Below are 20,440 nucleotides of genomic sequence, written 5' to 3'. Positions count from 1 at the left end.
CTAAAAACCTCTAAGTCAAGCAAAAAGTAGACTATAGCTTATTCATTGACTGCAAAGCCAAACTTGAAAAAAATCCTAAATGCAGGAACATTTTCTCTAGAGAAAGCACTGGACAGAAGTCCAGGCTGCAAGGTATCATTCACAGGACAGCCACCCAACCTCTTGGCATCAAAAAAGAGAGGCAACTAAGCATTAATGGAGAAAAATGAATTAAAATTGTGAGGAAGCAAAAAACTAGAACATATAATTTAAGCAATAGATGTCTATATACAAGAAGGCAGAACATTTCAGTTAACTGAATGTAATGCATTGAGACATTAAAATTTTGACACTAAATTGAAAGACTGAAGAATGCAACACTGTGTAAATGGGGAAACAGTTCATTCTGAAAATTTTTCAAAAGATCTACGTGGAGTAATTCAATCTATTCTATTCTGTCTGCTGAGAACTCACATCAGCCAAAATAGCGCAAGAGGAATTTCTTACCTTAGATGCCAAAAAAGCATCTGCCCTATCCTTCTATTAGCAAGTGCTCTCTCTAGTAGGAATCGAGAGAGGGCACAATCAAGAAAAGGTTCATACTTCAGAACTTGAACGAGCTGAAGAAGATACTGCGAAAGCTCTTCATCACTGGAAAGAGATACAAACTCTGGTAAACAGCTGAGTAACTATATTAATCAATTCTGAAGAATTCAAGATAAATCTGTAACTGTGGCAAGGGCTAACATCGAACATAAGTTAAAACCTTTCAGCCAAATTGAGAAGAGAAATCATGTAGACTAAGTGTAAAAAACTGCCCGAGAGAGTTCCAGAACACCGTTAATAATGACAGCCACCATTACCCTTGGAAAAGAAACTGACATAAAAATTTCACGTTCATGATTTTACCCTGGGCAATCTAACCCAATTAGTTAGATGAACTACAAGATCCTCGGTCCTTCTGAATGTTACTTTGTAACACTCAGCCTTTGATGATGGACCTATGACACCAGCTCATGGTTACCTCTATCCTCTCACTTCGTAGAAGGGGCAGGAAGGTTCTAGACGTTTTAGTCAGCCAAGAGGAACATAAGTGATTCCATATCTGAGGAGGTGAATTTTTGTTAGTTTATTCTGGGAATCAATGGAAGAGGAATGGGGACTAAATTGGTCAACCTTTATCCTTTGCTTTAAAAAAAAAGTCTGACACTTGGCAGCCCCAGGCTAAGGAATCTACTAAGTGTAGATCTGTCATGCTCAAGGACCTGATGATCCATGATCATCTAAACTCTGGACCACAGGAAGTGCCCCAAAGGCAAGCAAAGGGTTTAAAACACCCCGTGAGACCTATGAATTCTGCCATCCCCTCTGTCAGGCTCCACCTGCTCTGAATTTAAATGGCCATTTGAGATGTATGCATCCGCAGCATCTAAGGGCTGGATTTACATGTCAGCCTATAGCTGTTTGGTATTCTATAGCAAGGTATATTTTTCTTTTAAAACCCTGTATTTTCATAGTTATACCATCACAAAACAATACCTACATAATGAGTTTTAGGTACTAAAGCAAAAGAAGTGAAAAACATTATCAGCCTATGTTACATAAATAAACTCCTTAAATTATTTTAAGTAATGATCTATTAAATGGAGAGACAACTTGACAGATTTAACATTATAAAATTTAAAATTCAAAAATACAAACAAAATAAATCCTGGGAAAAAATCAAATTCCAGAAGCCAAGAATTATTTAAATACCTCATCCACAGAAACTTGCAAATAATGTTTCAACCTGCTTTTACATTGGTTAATTGCCCTTTAAACCATCTTCTGATATTATATTAGAAATGTACTCATTTGATAATAGCACACCAATTTCCAGGAAACCTGAACTACTTTCAGAAGATGTAACATCTCCCATTTTATTGGGGATTGTATTGCTTCAGTATTTAATCAAATCCAAAATTATGTTCCCCGCCCCTGCTCTCCTTCCCCAGCATCATGGATGGAGAAAAAAAGCTCATCTTGGATTCAAGTAGGTCCCAGGTAGGTGGAGGCTCAGCTCTGGTTTTGGGCCAGGGCTCAGGATTGAAGCTGGAGCTAAGCTACTGCCTGCCTCAGCTGGAATGGCTTGTTTGGGATGGAAGCAGGAGGGGCCATGTAACCAGGGGAGAATGGGGAAGACCTGCAATATTTCCCCTGACCTCTTACACCCTTGTACATGCGCCAACCCCATCCCCCATCTGCTCTTCCTGTAGCCTGCCCCTTCCACCCCTTGGTCCCTAACCTAGCTGTCCCCTACTCCCTTATCCTGTGCTCCTTGGTCCCTCCAGCCCCAACCTGGAACAGCCAGGAGCTGCCACTGGGCTGCATTGCTGTTGACTGCCTTGAAAGAAGCAGAGCTGCAGCACGGGATAAGGGAAGTGGTTGGGGAGGCTGCCTGCAGGAGGTCAGGCACAGACAGGCACTGGGGGCAAGGGGTAGGAGGCAGATATAGGCATGGCAGGACAAGGAGCAGGAGAGCAAGGGGCAGGGGTCTGGGCACTTTCTTCATCCCTCCCCCACCACTGCTTTCCCTGCTACAGCAGTGAAGGGGGGGTAATTAAGATGACATTCCACTAATTGGATTCTATACATGGAAAATTATAACACATTTGTAATTTTCCATGTATATAATCTAATTATTGTGGGGCCATCTTAAATTCAAAGTTGCCTTAAATTGATAAATATAGTATATTTGGACAAATCTGAATTATCCCTCATCTTTTAAAGTATCTTTAACATTTGCAAGCTGCCTGTAGAACATTTTCTTTTCTCAAAATAAACATAAAGGTAAAAATCAAAGTTTTAATCATTACAGAAGAGTCAAAGCAGCTGGTAGCATGTTTGTGTGTGGTGAAAAAGCTTAGGAATCTGGAGAGAAGTACTAAAATCTGCTGTAGCATAAGAGAGAGCAATTATTTGATGTACAACTTATTTCTGTAAGAATATTTTTCTGTTACTTGGTGGGGCACTAACCATCATTTGGATTAAATTTTCTTTATATTTTGCTGTCTTCTATCAGGCTGCGAAAATCAGAAACCGAGTTTAATATTTTGTTAAAGGCAATTTTGCATTGGAAACATAACTAAGAATAATTTTCCCAGATGTACCAATTCACATTATTAGGTTAGCCGGGGTTAACAGAGCAATTACTTGTTTACATTTGAAAGAAGTCAAAATATTTTGTCAATAATCTAGCCTTGACAATAAAAAGCTATTCATCTCACACAAAGTTTAGCTGTCAAGGACAGGGAAAGTGCAGTAGTGCTGCAAATGACAAGGCTCCATATATTCTAGAGGAAAATTCATCTAGCAGCAAAAATACATTTTATAAAGAAAGATATACGACCACCAGAAGCTATGCCAAAAGGCAAACTGAAATAAATAACTGAATGTAAATATTACATTTTCACTAAATGGTAAGAGTGAGAAGTTGAGACTTTTTGGAGGAGGGAACCTGGATTGTGATCTTTCCAATATTTTATTCATCTTGTTTATATTATAGGTTTTATGTGGGTATCTATGTGTGGGAGAGGATGCAGCTATCTTTTAAGGTTTTGAGTCCTTTTTCCCCACTGTAAGTAGAATGCCATTTTCCCCAAGAATTCTTTAATTGTTAAACAGTTACTACATACCTACCTCATTAGCTTTAAGCAACCAACAGCATATTCTCTTACATACTGGTCTGGATAATTGAAATCTAACAACTCTAATGCTTCTCTAGGAGGCAATTTTGTCCATATCTGAAGAAGAGCCTGGAGCTGTTTTGAAAAAAAGGAATATCTATGATTAGTCACTTGTAGAATAATTTGAGAAAGAAGAGATGGACAGATTTTCCTGAGGATAAAAATTCACAGCTATAGGAGAGATCCATCTAAAAACAAAACCCCACAATTTTCAGGAAATAGATACATTTCTTAGTGCATGTACACACGTACACACCCACATACAGATGCACTCATACACACCCAAGATACTTTAATGCACATTTCTAAAGGTTTTATTTTCTGAAATCATATTTTTTCAGTAACAGTAAAAAACCCCCACAAAACAAAAACAAAACCAAACACACACACACACACACACAGCCTCAAAATTTAATGTTTTCTAAGTGACTGAATTATTATTGCAATACATGCTTGTGGGAATTTTCACCAAACAGAAACATTTTGATAACATTTTTTCCACCAAGTTGTGCAATAATGGCTACCTAGGTCCACCACTAACTCAGGTCAAATTCTGTCCCGATTTATGATCTGTGTAATCTCACTGAATTTAGAAGATCCTGAAAAGGGTGTGAACAACAACATTATTCAAATGCTCATGCTATGACAATCCCAGAGAAGAAAATCAGGTTTTTAGACACTGAGGTTACTCTTACAGTAATTAAGACTGATGCCATAAATTTCAATTTGTAAACATCAGAAAAATTTAAAACAACAAACACCATCTAAAATATGACTTTTTCCCCCATAGAAATAGACATTCAATATCCTTGCTCTACTAGCTATTCAACTCATAGCTACAGCTAGGAATATCCACCAAAAAGTCTCTTTGTATCAGAGAGCAGTACAAATGTGGGGAGCCAAAATACTACAAACAATGGTGCTGTAATGCTAAAAATGCTGAAGCTGCTGTGTGTCAACAGAAGGTGCTGAACTAACCAGAATCCTGGAACACTGAAAAACAAAAACACCTGAAGAACGGTGTCAGAACATTAGAATCAGCATTTTGTCTGTCAGGGTGGTGGTCCCTATTTCAAACCATCAAAAATGCATGTTGGAGGTGTTAAAATAAATCTAGTTGCTGAAACATTGCAGCTGAAGGCTGATCTCAGTCAAAGCTACGAACATGCAGCACTTCTTAAAATTCAAATCATTTTTGGATGCTCCAAATTAGAGAAGTAATTTGAAAATGCTGGACTACAGGAACCAAATCTGTGCTGAAGTTCAACTGAAAATATTCGATTCTTAACACTGATTCCACCAGCATTAAACTGTTAAAATTAAAGACAGAGGTTATTAAACAAGTAAATGTTAAGTGATATGACCTTAGAGGAAGTAAGAGCTAAATGACCTGTGAAAGAGCCAAAAAAATTCCAAAAATACAGATCACTCTTGTTTACATTCTTTCACTGAATCTTTATCAAGAGGAAAGTGCAGGCCAAGTAGCTTGATGTCCCAAGCGGGTACCTACTGATCGAAGTGTGAAGTTTAAAGGATATTAGTTGTGCTTGTTATATTTGGACCAACATCCCCCCACCCTTTTTTTTTAAACACATAAAAGACCCTTACATCTGCCAAACAGTTTGGACAATGGGAAAGTTTCTTTGAACATTTGTCAAAATTTTCATTAATAAGGACACTCACTCTCTCTACTGAAGTACTTCTTCATTAAAATATTCCCAAAGATGTTAAACATTTTATTATGGTTAATATAGGAGAGAAAAAAGAACAAAAATGACAACTCAGTACCTGAAAAGTAACAGCTTATGTAGTCATACCTATATTACTAAGGATCTGGTGTTTGTGATGAAAATACCAGGGGCTGTTACACCAGGAAGTGAGGAATCTCAACTTTAAATACTTATGTGATTCTAAAAGAACTATAACAAATAAGGGGTGAAATCTGACCTTTAATTACATAGGTTTGGAATTCCAGCTCCCCACTGCCCAATCTGTCAAGGAGCAGACATGGGAACTATTACTTTTGGAAGACTCTTATCACACTCAGCAATACAATTCAAACAAAGTTTAATATTTTTATTTTGGTCTTTTAAAATGTCTCGAAGTGTCCAATTTATCTTTCTTCTCTCTGTTCCCAGCTGTTGAAGGTGCCACTCCAGAGATTACGGAGGAGTCAGTTTGGATAACTTGCTTCATAAAGTTTAGGGGTCTCTTCAGGCATTTGAAGAGAATGTGTGGCGCCTCTCACCAAGTTCTGCTATCCTGCCTGAAGAACTTTGTTAGCAACAAGATATCACAGCAACAAAGAAGGTAAGGATGTACAGAAACTCACTCTAGATAACTGTTCCAATTGTAGCATTTGCAATAATATGCTAGGTAAGAACACATTCCCTTATTTCCAGAAAATTGATATGGCTTAATAACATTTGCAATTTCTAAAAAAAAAAACCTCTAAAATAAGATATCCTGCACATAATTTCTGAAGAAAGACTCATTTCTGACTGCAAATGGCAAAAGGAAAGAACAGAAAAGAAGTCAAGAAAAGTGATGAAAACAGCAGCTGTTTTTAATCTTTGCACCAGGTGTCAGCCTCTGTGCAACTGGTGTGATTAAAGGATTCAGTACCAAGAAATTAATGTACTGTTGCTTTTGTCAGTTAATTAATCAATGCTGTCAGGACCCCAAACTCAATTCAGGTGATTAAGTAGTTTGACAATGCCTTAAAAATGAAACAAAAGAAAAGAAAAACAAGCTGGGAATTCAATCATGAATTTCTGTGTTATAGCAGTATTGCTTGAAAATCAAGGGGAGGATGTGTGGTTATTTAGGTATTTTACCAGTGTTTATAACCTTTACTTTTTCCCCAAATCAATTTTCTACAACTTCTGTGTTTACTTTGGCAGCTATAAGCAATTAAGCTAGAGATGGTTATTCAGATAAGAATACATTTTAAATGCATTAAGTGCAATATATGCAAACAATACAGGTGAGAGTGACCTGAGTACAGAGGGACCACACAAAGTACTGTATGTTACGTAATGGCCCATGCCATTAATTAATGCCTTATGCAGTGCTCAAGACCGTAGGCAGCACTTCTGCTCAGGGTCTGCTACTTCCTAACAAAACAGGGGTCCTACCCAAGAAGCAGTTTTACTTGTGCTGCAAAACTGCATTATATATTTTCTTCCCCAGAACTAAAAACATTTTTTTTCCGATTTTCATGAGATGAAGTTCCTAACCCACAGGTTTGGAACCATAAGGAGATATTAAATATACAAACATGAACACTATACCATATAACTTCTGGAACCAAAAAAGAGCTCATAAAATTACTCTCTCCGTTTCTTTTCTACTGTTTAACTCTGCAGTCTTCCTCCATGTGAGAAGATTCAGGCATGAGAGTCCACACTTAATGTGCGCCAAGCAGCAGCTCTGTAGGGACTTGCAGTGTCCCAACAGAAAGGATGGCATGGAAGCAAGGAAAAGGAATAAAAACCACAACAGCAGATGCTTAGCACTGTGGATCAGAACAACACATCTTCAGACTTCTCCTACAGGCACAGAACGTGTTTAGAGAAAAAGGAACTTATTTCTACTTCATGGAACTCCCCATCTGCCAAGCCTAACTTAGAACTGGAATATGGAAAGTGCTTCCTCCTCATTTCTTAATCACCATATAAGCACTTAGAATAATATTATGGAGTTGTAGGTTATACATATTTCACAACAAAGAATTCCCCTGAAAACACTTCCTGTTGTGAATAATTTTAGGAATATGAGTAATCCCATCAAATTCAACAGGATTACTCAGGTGCATAAGTGCTTGCAGGAAAAAACAACATTTTAAACAACACTTTAAAATACAATATTACATTTAACACTAGCACAGATTATTGTTGCTGCCCAAAGATTTTACTCAAATGTCAAATTGTCTCCCTCTGTACATCTGCAAAGAGAAATACCACAGTCCTTCTGGAAAACCCTCTAAGAGACATCATAAATGCTAGCTTTTTACTTGCTAAGCCTTTCAAATAAAACATGTAAAGATAATTTTAAGGTGCCATACATATTATTTTATCTATTTTCTCTTAATTTTCAAATAAAAAGAAAATTCTATACTTGTCAAGTAATTTATCTGTATTGCCTACAATTGTTTGGTTACTATTGGTGAAACGATCGCAAATTCCTTATAAGGCAATTAAAAAGTGCTCTCTCTTAATGTCTTTCTTTTGTAGTTAAATAAATATCTGTTTATAGTCTTAACTTCATAAGTAAAAATAAAAATAAATGAGTAGTAGACACAAAAGAACATATTGAAATGAATAAACAATGTGAGAAGATTTGTGCATGCAAAGGAATGCTAGTGGGGGAAGAATGAGTGGGCAAATCATATGACTAGCCTGGCATTCACTGCTGAAACAACTGAACTGCAAAGTGAAGGATGAAATTTACAGTATTTTAATAGCTCTACGGGTAATGTAAGGCCTGCTGGTAACCATGTTCTAAAAGAAGCAAGAGGGTTTTTTATGATGGTTCACGGACTCTCTGCTACCCTACATCTTGCAGGGAAATTAAGGGCACTGACAGAGGGGGTGGGGGTGGGGGGAAGAACAGCGCTTTACCAAAAGAGTAACTGCATCGGTTTGACTCAGCTCCCCAGCATCTGTCTAGAATTCAGGGGTGGGCAAAATGTGGCCCGCGGGCCAGATGCAGACCGCCAGGCCATTCTATCTGGCTCACAGGGCCCCTAAAAAATTTAGAAAATTACTATTTATCTGCCCCTGGCTGCCTGTCATGTGGCCCTCCATGGCTTGCCAAACTCAGTAAATGGCCCTCTGTGTAAAATAATTGCCCATTCCGGTCTAGAGAGTGCGCCGATTGAATCAGCTATTAGACATAAGGACCAAAAAGCCCCGCTGAAGTGTATGATTTATACAGATGCTGGGTGAGCCGGGTCAGACTGACTGGGTTCCTCTTCTGGGCATGTGAAGGCATGCTGAGCTGAAAGTAAAAACAGTGTCATTTTGGTTTTTTCCACGTCCATCAGCAACCTAAGTTTCTGTCTGGACTACCCAGCTAAAGGATCACATGATGAACAAAGTAGGCATGAGTCTGAGTCTTATTAAGTTTTCATGTAACAGTCCCCCAAAAGGTTTGCTAGTAACTGGAGTAATATCTGATGCTCAAACTGTAGTAATGGGAACACGAACACACACACACACACAGTGAGAATTGTTAATGGCTAGTTACAACTGAGAGTTGCAACTAGTTTAAACATCTGAAAAGCGAAAAGCTTCTTTTGCAAAATGACTAGTGGGAGGGGAGGTAGAAGCTCCCCTCCCAACATGTCCTGGGACCCCGCCCGATGAGCACCGATACTCACAGCAGGGACTGGGACAAGTGGCAGCTGTGGAGAAATGCTGATGCAGGCTCAGCAGTTCCGTAGCTGCCTGAGCCTGCGGGTCAGTGAGCCCCATGGGCGGGGCCTGAAGGCAGCGCGGGAGGATCGAAAGGCAGCTGGGGAGAGACCCAGCTGCCCGGAGAAGGAAAGACCGGATTCCGGAGGACAGCGACAGACGGCGGAGGTGGGCAGGGAAGAACAGAACGTCGGCGGAGGGAGGTGGACGGTGGAGCCGGGTGACAAGGAGCGAAACGCCAGCAGGGAGAGGTGGGACGCCAGCAGGGAGAGGCAGGCAGCGGAGCCCAATAAGAAAGGTGAAGCAGGGCATGGGGCGAGAAGCCCCAGTGCTGGCCAGAGAAGCCCAGTGGGAAAGCCCACAGGTCCGGGCTTGGGGAGCTGAAGTTCACTGGAAGATCACAGCAGGGAGAAGAAGATCGTCCTCACGATCCCAAGCAAAAACCAGGCTGCTCCGAAACGTACAGGTACCATGGCAGGGAAGGGCAGCAAGTGACGGCAAAACACTGTGGGCAGCCTGGTGAAGAGGGAGGAGCAGGTGGCAACTGGCCCAGAGCCCAGTGACGAAGGGGCAAGTTCTATCAGGTGGTGAAATCAGGAGCGACTGACTCCTAATCTGATGGTCCCTGGGAAGAATACTCTGAGACATGGACAAAATTCCTTCTCCCGTCCCAGGAAAGCAGAGGGGTCCTGGGGTCAGAGTCCCAGCTGATGCTGAACGTCTTCTTTTTTAGTTTAGTGTCTTTTAAGTTATCATTCACCCCGGGATGAGGCATGTTTAGTTTCCCAAAGGTGGGCGCGAAGACGAGGGATCAATTCAGGAGAGATTAACAGCTGAACAGACCTGACCCCGGTTGAGACGGGCCTCACAGGTGAGAAGATATCATCCCAGAGAAGGTTACAGGGAGCAGAGTCCTCCCAGGCTTTGGATGTGGTAAGGGTGGGGTAAAAGGGAGATCTGGAGTCCCACAAAAAAAAAAAAACCAGGGTCACAACCCCTCTGAGACTACCGACAGCAAACTGCCTCCCCCATTAATCAACATCAAAGTTGTGGCAGGTGAGTGGAGGCAGCGCTCAGAACTATTGAGGTGGCCTTGGGATGCGGTCTCACTCTGGTGTCGCTAGGGGGGGCACCAACCAAAAAGGGGCCAAGGCCTTACAGCACCTACCAGCGACAACTAGCATTAAAGATCTTCATTACAAAATTCTCAAAGTTTATTCCACAGATAGAAACAAATATCATCTTAGTATGACAAACTCTAAGAATCATACGTCAATTCAATGAACAGTTCTAGCAACAGTAAGACTGAAGTTAAAGCAAGCAGATGTACTGCAGCAAGTATCTGGTTCTCTGTCACACTGGGTGTTTGGTTTGTTAAAGCTCTGTGAGATTTTGCTTTATCTATTGAATATGCATTAAACTAGGCAAATTTCAAACAGAAATATAAGAAAACATTATTTTTTGTAGCATTTATGGCTTTAAGTTAGTTTGTGAATTAAGAACATTATAACCATGAAAAAAATGTTTTCTGTGCAATTCACAAACAATATTGATCAACATTTTAGGAATAAAAATGGTCTTGATTACTTGATAACACTATAAGGGAAAATTTCGCTTCATAAGTGCCTTAGGAAAATAAACATTTCATTAAAAAGTCTGAATTATAAAGTCATCAGCTGATCTTCAGAATCGCAAAAGACACAGCAGCTGTTTTCAGGTCCACTAATAAAGGCATTACAATTTTTGTCCTTTCCCTTGTTAAAGAAACCTGAAATAGATTCAAAAGTTACCATCCAAAAAGTTCTTACCTTTTCTCAAGAAGCTGTGCAAAACTGAGATTCTATGTAGAATGTTGTTGGAAAATGTAAATTTGCCACTTACAACAAAGAAAAGAGGGTTTCCTATACAGCACCTTGTGGCGGTCTCATTCTACAAATTTACTTTTGGTAAATTGCAGCAACATGAAACTTGAATACCCTAATTATTTCTACAGCAGCTTTATGAAAATTTTACTCAAGTAAATTGTCTCACAAAAGGAAAAGACAAGTTATTTTGTAAAACTAACATGCACCTTTGATATTTTATGCAAAAAGTCAATTGTTCACTTTATTAACTACCGATTAATTTCTTTGAGCAATTAGTTTTAGAAAGGTTTAACCAAACAAGTTAACATAAAGGAGTCTGGGCTTGTAAATGCTTATATCCGTATACATACTAAATCTGCATAGGGGAATAAAACACCAAAAATTAATTGGGTTAGTTCCATTTGTTTCCAATTTTCCATGGACTGTTCAGTTGTCATTTAGAAATAAATTTGGAGTCTTCTAGTTTAAAGGAACTTTAAGCACATTCCTTCCCCGGTATTTTTTAAAGAAGAAATTCTGATGACCTGTTCTTAATGCTTACCACTTTAATTAAAAGTAACATGCCTCTGCAAAATTTATTACACACTTCGTTTTATACAAAGCTTGGCAAAACACTTCCAATATTTGCATGCACAGGAAATTTTTTGCTCATGATTTCTCCCTAGTATTTTTAGACTACATTTCTTATTCACCTCACCTGAGCAACATCTTCAAGTTTGTTCCATTTTACAGAAAGCAGCAATTTTGGCAATGATTGTGGAAAATTTTCACGGCAGTCATAGCGCAATGTCCAAATAAGATCCATTTCATTTTCACAGAGTTGAGACAAGGGGTCTCTTTCCATGATTTCTTTTAGCACAACATAGAACTTCTTGCCACCTCGACCCTAGAAAAATACAAGTTAGTTAAGTAACTTCAAGAATCATCAAACACATTATAAAAGACAATGACCTGTCTGATCTAATACCCCATGTTAAATCTACACCAGGAGGGGAAAAGAAAGAAAGACTCATTTTTTAAAAGTATAAGGAAACATTTCTTAGTCTAGTAATGGAAGGAGATATCTAGACAACAGGTCTAGAAACTGATTCAAAATTCAATTTACAAAAATGAACTTGGAAAAAGTCATTTAACTTCAGCGTTAATGACACTAGATGGCAATCTTGCTGTTTTCTTAGCTCAGTCTTGTTCAGGGAGCACCTATTTTTCTTTTGTTTTCAAACAAATAAAATTTATGTCCACATATACGTTATATGCAAGTAAAAATTAAGTCATGGATGTACTTCCAACCATAACAGAAAGGAAACGGTTTCTGTAAATGCTAACACACGCACCATTTAAATTGCTAAAACTTGTTTTATTCTGAAAATATCTTTTTTTCCATTTTATATTGATAGTTAACACAATTTTGATTTCTGGAAGGTCAAAGTTAATTTTACTTTTAATAGGTTTAATACTGAACTTTCTATTTTAAAAAGACTGTGATAATTAATCCCCCTTGTTCAGTAGATGCACCCTTACAATGCATGTTACAAAAGAAAGAAATTAAGCTGAGAAAATGTTTCTATCAATTTAAATGCAAAACAAGTTGTAATAAAATATAATAGAAGCTACTGCTGCTTGATGCAATTGACCTGTATGGGTATGGACAAGGGTTACATTTATTTTGGAAAAAATGCCTTTTTCCCAGTTCAAATAGGGAGCCTAGCACCATTCAAGCAGTTTGGGGGGGAAAGATCTAGCAGTTCCAACAGACTAATGGCTCTTTAAACCATGTTCCTTTTTCGTATTGCCATGTGTAACAATTGCTCAGTCACATGTGGTACAAGGAGGTTCCCTATGAGGAAAGTCATCCCTAATGGCACTCCAAAGGGAGGGAGGATGGCTGGTTCCCTGAGAGCCTGCTCAGAGGTGAGCTGACAAGGAGTCCTGCGGTGACCCAGCTGCTGCAATGAGAGAGACAGGACGGAGCAAGCAACAGTGCCACTGCCCTCCAGTCCCTTGTATAGTTTCAGGTCTCCCTGGGATCATGCAAGGGGTGGGTAGCATTCTCCTGCAGCTTGATCTATTTTGGGTCTCCCCAGGACAGCTCACACAGTGGCACCACTGTCCCATGTTCTTTGCACAGTTCCTGGAATTCCCAGGAAACCTCCAACAACCAAGTATACCAACCAGTGCCCGACCTACTTTTATCTTTAAATTTGTAGGCCATCAGAAACCAAAGTAAAAATTTTTTTAGAAACAATCCATGAAAAGTAAGATACAGTTGTCTTTTTTAAAGCATCCCTTGTCAACTCTGTCAACTCCAACTTAATTGCTGTCTAGATAGATGATTTGAAGAAAAGACTTAACTCCTAAAAGAGTGGTAATCTTTAAAAAAGGTAACGAAAAAATTAAAACACATCTACTAAAGATTCTGAGTTTGAGTTCATGTATATACTCTACATTAGAATAATACAAAGTGACAGAAAAGTAACCTTAATTTAAATATTTTCTTAAAGACTTCTGGCTTGCATACTTACTGCCATAGCACTGTCACTGCTTTTTGCAATTTCAGCTGCCTTTTCAAGTATCTGTAAAAGGATAACAGTGTAAGGATTAGGTTTAAATAAAAAATCTGACCGCATTATGCAGAAACATTGGAAAAGGAAAGCAATGAAGTGGCATTTGCTGTGTCATTTATATAACTAGGAATCTGATTAAATATCTATTCGTTCTTAATATTCTATCTGATTTTAGGGCATATGTCCGAATAAGTATTATTCCTCTCCAATAAGCGTGTTTTTTATTGATAGCAGATAAAACAAATTCTTCTATAAAACAGAATAGTATTCGCAAACACATGTGCACTATATAACAGCTATGCGCTTGGGGAATACAAATATCAGTGCAACGTATCACAAACAATATTGACCTAAAAAACACTTATTTTTCAGGCAATTTGAAGGTAACAATCTGTGTAGATCTAAATATCTTTTATTAGACAAACTTAAATAGTTGGGAAAAAAATTTAGGCAAGCTTTTGGGTTTAAAAACCCTTCGTCAAGCTGAGGAAGTCTCTGCAGTTGTTGTGTGCTCTTTCTGGATGGAATGAATAGTAAATAGTAAAGAAGCCAGAGGCTGGGCTGGTATTTTTCCAACTATTTAAGTTGGTCTAATAAAAGATATCAGATTCACCCAAAGAGCCTCGTCTGCCTATGTCCTTAGACCAGGGGCAGGCAATTATTTTGGGTGGAGGGCCGCTTACTGAGTTTTGGGAAGCCATCAAGGGCTGCATGACAGGCAGCCAAGGGCAGATAAATATTAATTTTCTAAACTTTTTAGGGGCCCTGCGGGCCAGACAGAATAGCTTGGCAGGTCGCATCCGGCCCACAGGCTGCATTTTGCCCACACCTGCCTTAGACCAACGCAGCTACAACCTACATCCCTGTGTAGGTCCAGGTAATTTGGCATCAAAGACTCTGATACAGGGCATGAAAGCACAAAGTTCTCCCCTTTCTCTTTAATTCTTGGAAAGCTTTTAGGTTATATTCTTAGAAACTGCTGTCACGTATCTATCCATAAAACACATCTTCAGCCACGTTGACCGTCACTCACTGCATGGTTGTTCACTGACTTGATAAGTAGTTCTATTCCATGCCCCTTCATTCCTTGTTGGATATGCTCGAACTGTCAGTATTAATGTCAATTATAACCCTGTGGTGGTGAGGTATTCTAATTTAGATCGTTGCCAAACCGAAAAAGATTAAGATTTTTAACCAAGTTTTACAGTCCCCTGAATGTACAAAACACATAGTAACTGACGATGCTGACCGGATTTGAACCAACAGCATTTATCTTTTTACCAGTACTCTGAGCCATTCAGTGCCCATATACTATAAGTACTTTCATAAGTTGCATCAAGAAAGTGTTACTGTGAAAACAGCAGCCATAAGCATAGAACTGGAAAGGATTTTCTGGGTCAGTCCTCTGACTTCAACAGTCACCACACCAAATAATTATTTCATAAACTGATTAAGCTCACTCCTAAAAATAACTTAAGAGTAGTAGGGGCAAAAATGCCTATTAAAAGGCTGTTCCAAAAATCTCACCCTTCTGTTAGTTAGAAACCTCTTCTAATTCCAACCTACACATTTACTGCTGAACAGTTTATACTTATTTGTTTTTATGCCAACATTATCCTTCAATTTAAAAACTTCTCTCTACAGTTCAGTGTTAATCAATCTTTCCCTGCTGATTTGTTTGCGGTAATCCTATCCTTCTCTCAGCATTCATTTTCCCAGGCTAAACAGTTCACGCTCTGTCTCCTCTCCTATGACTGGCTTCAGTTAAGCTAGTGAGGGGCTACATCTCCTTTTTGCAGATAAGCTGATGTTGTGGTGCATCTTTAAGATCAATGATTCCCAAACCAGGCTCGGACATCTGGTTGAAAGGGTTTTCTGTCATAGATGCTTAATCTGATTTGAAAATTTGAACAAACAACTGCAGATCCAAATTCTCAGCTGTATATTATTAGTCAAATAAATGCACTGATCCATTCTGCCAGCTGAGGACCTGAACCAGCCAATCATTTTAACCCAGAAAGGCCTTCAACAAAAAAGATGAGCTTTGATTCCTGGGAAAGATTTATTTGGAGCCACCTCTGCAAGTGTCACATCATTAGTATTATTAGTTTATCCCCAAAAATGGAACTGAACTCTTCAAGCGAAGGTATCTTTCTGTACTCTGAATTTACCAAAGACATTGCAACACATTTCCACCATTCTGGAGTATTAAAAGTAGTGTGCTTTTGAGAAACTGAAGCACACCAAAAGTGACAAATTTAGCTGCTTATTCAAGGTTGATTTCTATAAGCAAGTATTCAACTATCTGTGCAGCCACTATAGAAAAAGGACAGGAAATTCCCCCAGTTTCAAGTGTATGACTTCTGGGGTACAACTGAAGACAAAGCCACCTAATAACAGTTGTGACAGAAAAGGAACATTAATTTGTCAGATATCTTTTAACAACTATAAATAGATAACTACTTGCAAAAAATGTAGCCAGATTTTATTTAGATATATGAATGCGTTAGAACATAGGAATTTTTAGATGTATGTAATAAAAGCACAGAAGAAAATATGAATACAAAAAATACCTAGTAGTGTAGGCAATATACTTAAAAAATAATGCTAGGAAAACAAAACCTCAGCATCTTTTGAGAAATTATGCAACTAAGGAAAAAAAAAAAAAAAACCAACAGGCGGTCCAAGTAAACAGATGATATAATTGCCCAAATTTATTTTGGTATGAGAAGTTGCTGCACTTTCAGGAAGTGGCATTTCCCATTCTAATCAGGAAAATGACTGTTTACTGGTTATAAATTACTTATGCTGTCATTTTGAATTACTGAATTAATTATTACTGTATTTTATCATCATGATTTTTGCCTTGTTCTTGTGACTTGTATTTGAGAATGACACTGATCAAGACAGCCTTGTTTTTGGAATTTGCATGCGTTTCTCTATCAAAGGTGATGATCTCAGCAAGAGTTTAACCAAGCTGGTGCTAACTTTCCTACAAAAGAACTCTAGAATAACATATGGGGGAAATAAAACCTTATTTCAACACATGTCAGTGACTGGCTGCTTTTAACACTTGTTTTATGACTGACTTGTCTCCTGGGATTAGCTTTACTTGCTTGTTTGTAACTAGACCAGCTGTCTAGGATTTATACTATAGTTACTGAACTGTATTCTGAACAGAGATTCAAACACACTTCCTCTATTTGGGCAGAGATTTGTACTTGTATCGGTGGCATTACATGGGGCAATATAAAGTTGATTTAGTTTAGAGCAGACTTAAGTTCATTTTAGCATAGAAACAAGCATAAAATTGCTTTCTGCAGAATAATTTTAGCTGCTGAAGAAGAAAGGTTTATAGGAGAACAAATAAAATAAATTCTTATAAACAGAAGTGTCATCCTTTTGGGTAATGGTTGACCTATTGAGAACTATTGAATACATTTATACTGAAGTGTCCAGAATTCCAACTACAGTATATTTTTTATTAAAGACAGCTATAAAATTAAAAAAAGAACCAAAAACACAACATTATTTTGCTGACCTTCAAAAGTACAAAAGGTAACAGACATGTGGGATGTTAGAAAAAAGTATGCTCAAAGACTTGGCTTCGATGTCTTGAAGCCAAGGCATTAAGACACAATTACATATTCCCTGTTTAAGTAAAGCAAAAAGACAGGAAGGGTGGAATTCAATAGAAATTCATGATTCAAGTTAAAAATAGCCACTTACATACTAGCATTTGTGCTTCTTATTTAATTTCTTACCTTATCAAAGGGAGGGTAATAAATAGGCAGTTTTGAGTATTCTTGAAATTTAATGTGCAAAGCTGTTGCATTTTCAGTGTAAGGATTAGTTTGTACTGTTCCCATTGGATTCAACATTTCTTCAAGTTCATCTAAAAACAGAACAATTAGTTATAGTACAAGACCTCTTTGGAAATGCAAGCAAGACTTGAAAAGAGTGATGCCATGAGTAACTTCTTCCTGTGTCAGTTGTACAGGTTGTGTGGAACATCCATTTTGTGCTGCACACCTAGTACAGATCTGTCTCTTAACACTAGCATTGTTATAGCTTAGGAAGACAACCCCAGGAAGAGGATCATCTGGTACTAAAAGCAGTGTGGCTTTTACAGTAACTACTCTACTGAAGAGAGGTACAACAGGAAAAAACAAGGGTAGCCAAGATGTCCCCATGACATGTCAGTCCTTAGCTGCAATGTCAGCCCAAAAGGGATCTGCACCCCGTGAGAGGCCACACTCCCCACTTAGGCAACAGGTGGGGGTGCAAGCAGTGCCCCCCCCACGAGCGCCAGCCGGGGAATGGGAGTGCTAGATAAAGCGTTGTGGACACTTCCTGGTTGATGTGATCAGCTGCAGGGGGGAGCCCCTCCGGTAACTGACTGGTCACCAGGGGGGAGTGAGGGAGGGCATGTGTTCCCCTCAACCAAAGTGGTACCAGTCGCTCATGCTCAGAGCTGCGCTAATTAATGCGCTCCCTCTCCCCAACTGCCTGGAGCACATCTACAAATGCCCTTAAAGGACTACTTCAAGAAAAAGGCTTCCCAAACCTTCAGGAACAGTTGTGAATAGTTATATTTTACTAACAGTGTCTACTTTGAGTATTTCACAGATTCAGGTTATAAAATTCATTTTTTTAAATTAAAAAGAAATTAAACATTGCAAACAGTGAAGAGGACCAAATGAATCCTGAATTAAGCTAAGTCAGTTTACACTAACTTGAGGATCTGGTCTAAGATTAATTAGTAAGATTATTTTTGTAAGTGAAAGTATTTAATATTATTTAATACTCCCTTCCTCTAAATTAATGCTCTTCTTTAATCTCCAAAGTTTTTTCAGGTATACATCAACTTTCAGACGTACCAGGAAATGATGACCAGCTGTGCAATATGAGGTCTCCAGTCTTCAACTGTCCTTTATAATCAAATACCATGGTATTTACCCATGCTACAGGATAGTGCTGTTAAAGGAAAGATATACTTGCTTATTTAGACAGAAACTAAACCAATTATTTAAAATTGTAAAATGGTAAATACTTCAAGATTAGAAAAACTGCTTTCTACATTTAAAAAAAGTATGATTTATTAGTAAGACAATGCCTCAGTAGATTACTTTCTAAAATTTATGACTGTGTTGGAAGGATACAAAAGTTTTTAAGAAACCCCATTTCAATGGAATATTCCTTGCCTATGTTGGAAACTCAAATGTTGCAGCACCGCTCTATATACAGAACCATATAGTAAAAAGTAAAAGGCAAAAAAAACCTCATCAAATTCCCCAAAGTAAATGAGAGAATTATAAAAAAAAAATCAATTTTTAAGAAGACAGAATTTATAATAGAGAGAAAAAAAAGAATGAAGAAACAGTGAACAACAGGCATTAACAAAGAAAGAAAAAAGATCTTGTGCTATGACTGGGCAATATATTAAGCAGCCAAATAAAGAGATGCTTGTAAATACATTGCCCAGTATAAGTGAGAGGTACACTACAGGCAAATAAAATCAAATCATTACCACTTTTCCAGCTTTCCTAATGGTCTGATATTTGGAAGTATTCATTGTCTTGGTTGACTTCTTAGTTTTCATTTTGTCCATCACGGCATAAACTGCAAAGCACAGCCTAGCCATTCTGGGTAAGTCACAAACATTGACTTCAAATTCTAGGGTTTCATTCCAAACGTGGTCACTTCTCCCTGATACTTCTGTACTTACAATAGGCTTGCAAAGGAGCTCAGTCCCATGGAAAAGACCAGCCCTGACATTAACCTGTAACAGAAAAGCATCCATAAAAAGACTAAAAATGCAACAGAACTTTTATTCAAGAACACAAAAAGCATACACTCTCATGGAAACTAAAAAGATTAATTCTGGTAGGAAGGGGTGGGGGAAGGGAAACAAGGTCATTTTGGGGATGTCTTATTGCTGGTGTTCTTTCAGAGCTTGTGACAGGAGGCTTAAATCAATGCTTTCCAGTTGGTGGCCCACAGATTACACATGGCCTGTGAGAGGTTGAGTTTTGACCCATGGGGCTCCTCCAGCAGCAGCTTGTCAGCACAGCGGCTAGAGTCACTGTGGCAGGGCTCTGGAACTCAAGGAATGAACACTGATGCTACACGGCCCTACACCCACTCGTCGCTGGTGACTTAAATCAGTGGCAGCATTCACCCAACCAGGTTCCAAAGCTGCACCAATGCAGCAGCTCCAGCAGCAGCGTCTGCAAGCTGCTGCTAGAGGTGAGTAGTCTGACCTATAAGAAGCCCCATGGTCTGGATCTGGCTCTCAGGGGGCCAAATAAGTTGGACAGCCCTACCTTAAGTATTTACATTTAATTTATACTCATAAAATGATGTCTATTCATTTACTATGAATGAAAACAACTGAGATCTTTTAATAGCTGATTATTTCTTAAGGTAATCATGAGGGAAAAAACCAGAGAGATACTGGGGTGGGAAATAATTGTGGAGCTTTTACTTAACAGGAACAGCAATGGCCTATTTGCAAAAAGGAAACAAATCCCAGGTGAAAAATTCAGCAAAAATGTTTCAAATGTGAGATATTTCAGATTTTTGAACAATAACCCAGGGTAAAAAAAAGTTAGTGATGGCATCCTGATCATGAGTTCTTCCCTTCAAAACCTACCTACAAACAGTTTGTTTTCTATTTTTCTTGCATAAATTCAAGATAAGCTAGAAGTGGTCCACATGCAGTCAGCATGCTACATCAATACTCAACCATGACATCTGGAGCCAAAATGGAAGTATCACTCTAATATCACATCAGCAGAAAATCAAAACTATCTACATGAATTTATACTTAAGGTGTAGAGACATAGTTAAAAGCACAAAAAGGGCCACCATGACTGGGATGAACTCTA

General features: G+C 38.5%; 1 protein-coding gene across 4 annotated transcripts in view; it reads right to left on the bottom strand.

Annotated features, from left to right (window-relative positions):
- Positions 1 to 20,440, bottom strand: part of PIK3CB (phosphatidylinositol-4,5-bisphosphate 3-kinase catalytic subunit beta) — a 170,206-nt gene that overhangs the window by 24,233 nt on the left and 125,533 nt on the right. For all 4 annotated transcript variants that reach the window (XR_002100665.1, XM_019533092.1, XM_019533094.1 and 1 more), the window contains 7 exons: positions 19,081 to 19,332; positions 18,431 to 18,527; positions 17,315 to 17,445; positions 13,509 to 13,559; positions 11,684 to 11,872; positions 3,658 to 3,779; positions 487 to 630 (listed from right to left, as the gene is read on the bottom strand). Coding sequence is in view for 3 of the 4 variants with exons in the window: in XM_019533092.1 (XP_019388637.1) it covers positions 487 to 630; positions 3,658 to 3,779; positions 11,684 to 11,872; positions 13,509 to 13,559; positions 17,315 to 17,445; positions 18,431 to 18,527; positions 19,081 to 19,332 (986 nt within the window). In the remaining variant the exon portion in view is untranslated. The remainder of the gene's footprint in view (positions 1 to 486; positions 631 to 3,657; positions 3,780 to 11,683; positions 11,873 to 13,508; positions 13,560 to 17,314; positions 17,446 to 18,430; positions 18,528 to 19,080; positions 19,333 to 20,440) is intronic.

Source organism: Crocodylus porosus, unplaced genomic scaffold, assembly GCF_001723895.1.
Source record: "Crocodylus porosus isolate Cpor-Errol unplaced genomic scaffold, CroPor_comp1, whole genome shotgun sequence".
In the NCBI taxonomy this organism is placed as follows: domain Eukaryota; kingdom Metazoa; phylum Chordata; order Crocodylia; family Crocodylidae; genus Crocodylus; species Crocodylus porosus.
The sequence above is the reverse complement of the archived record's forward strand: the minus strand, read 5'-3'. Positions and strand labels throughout refer to the sequence as shown.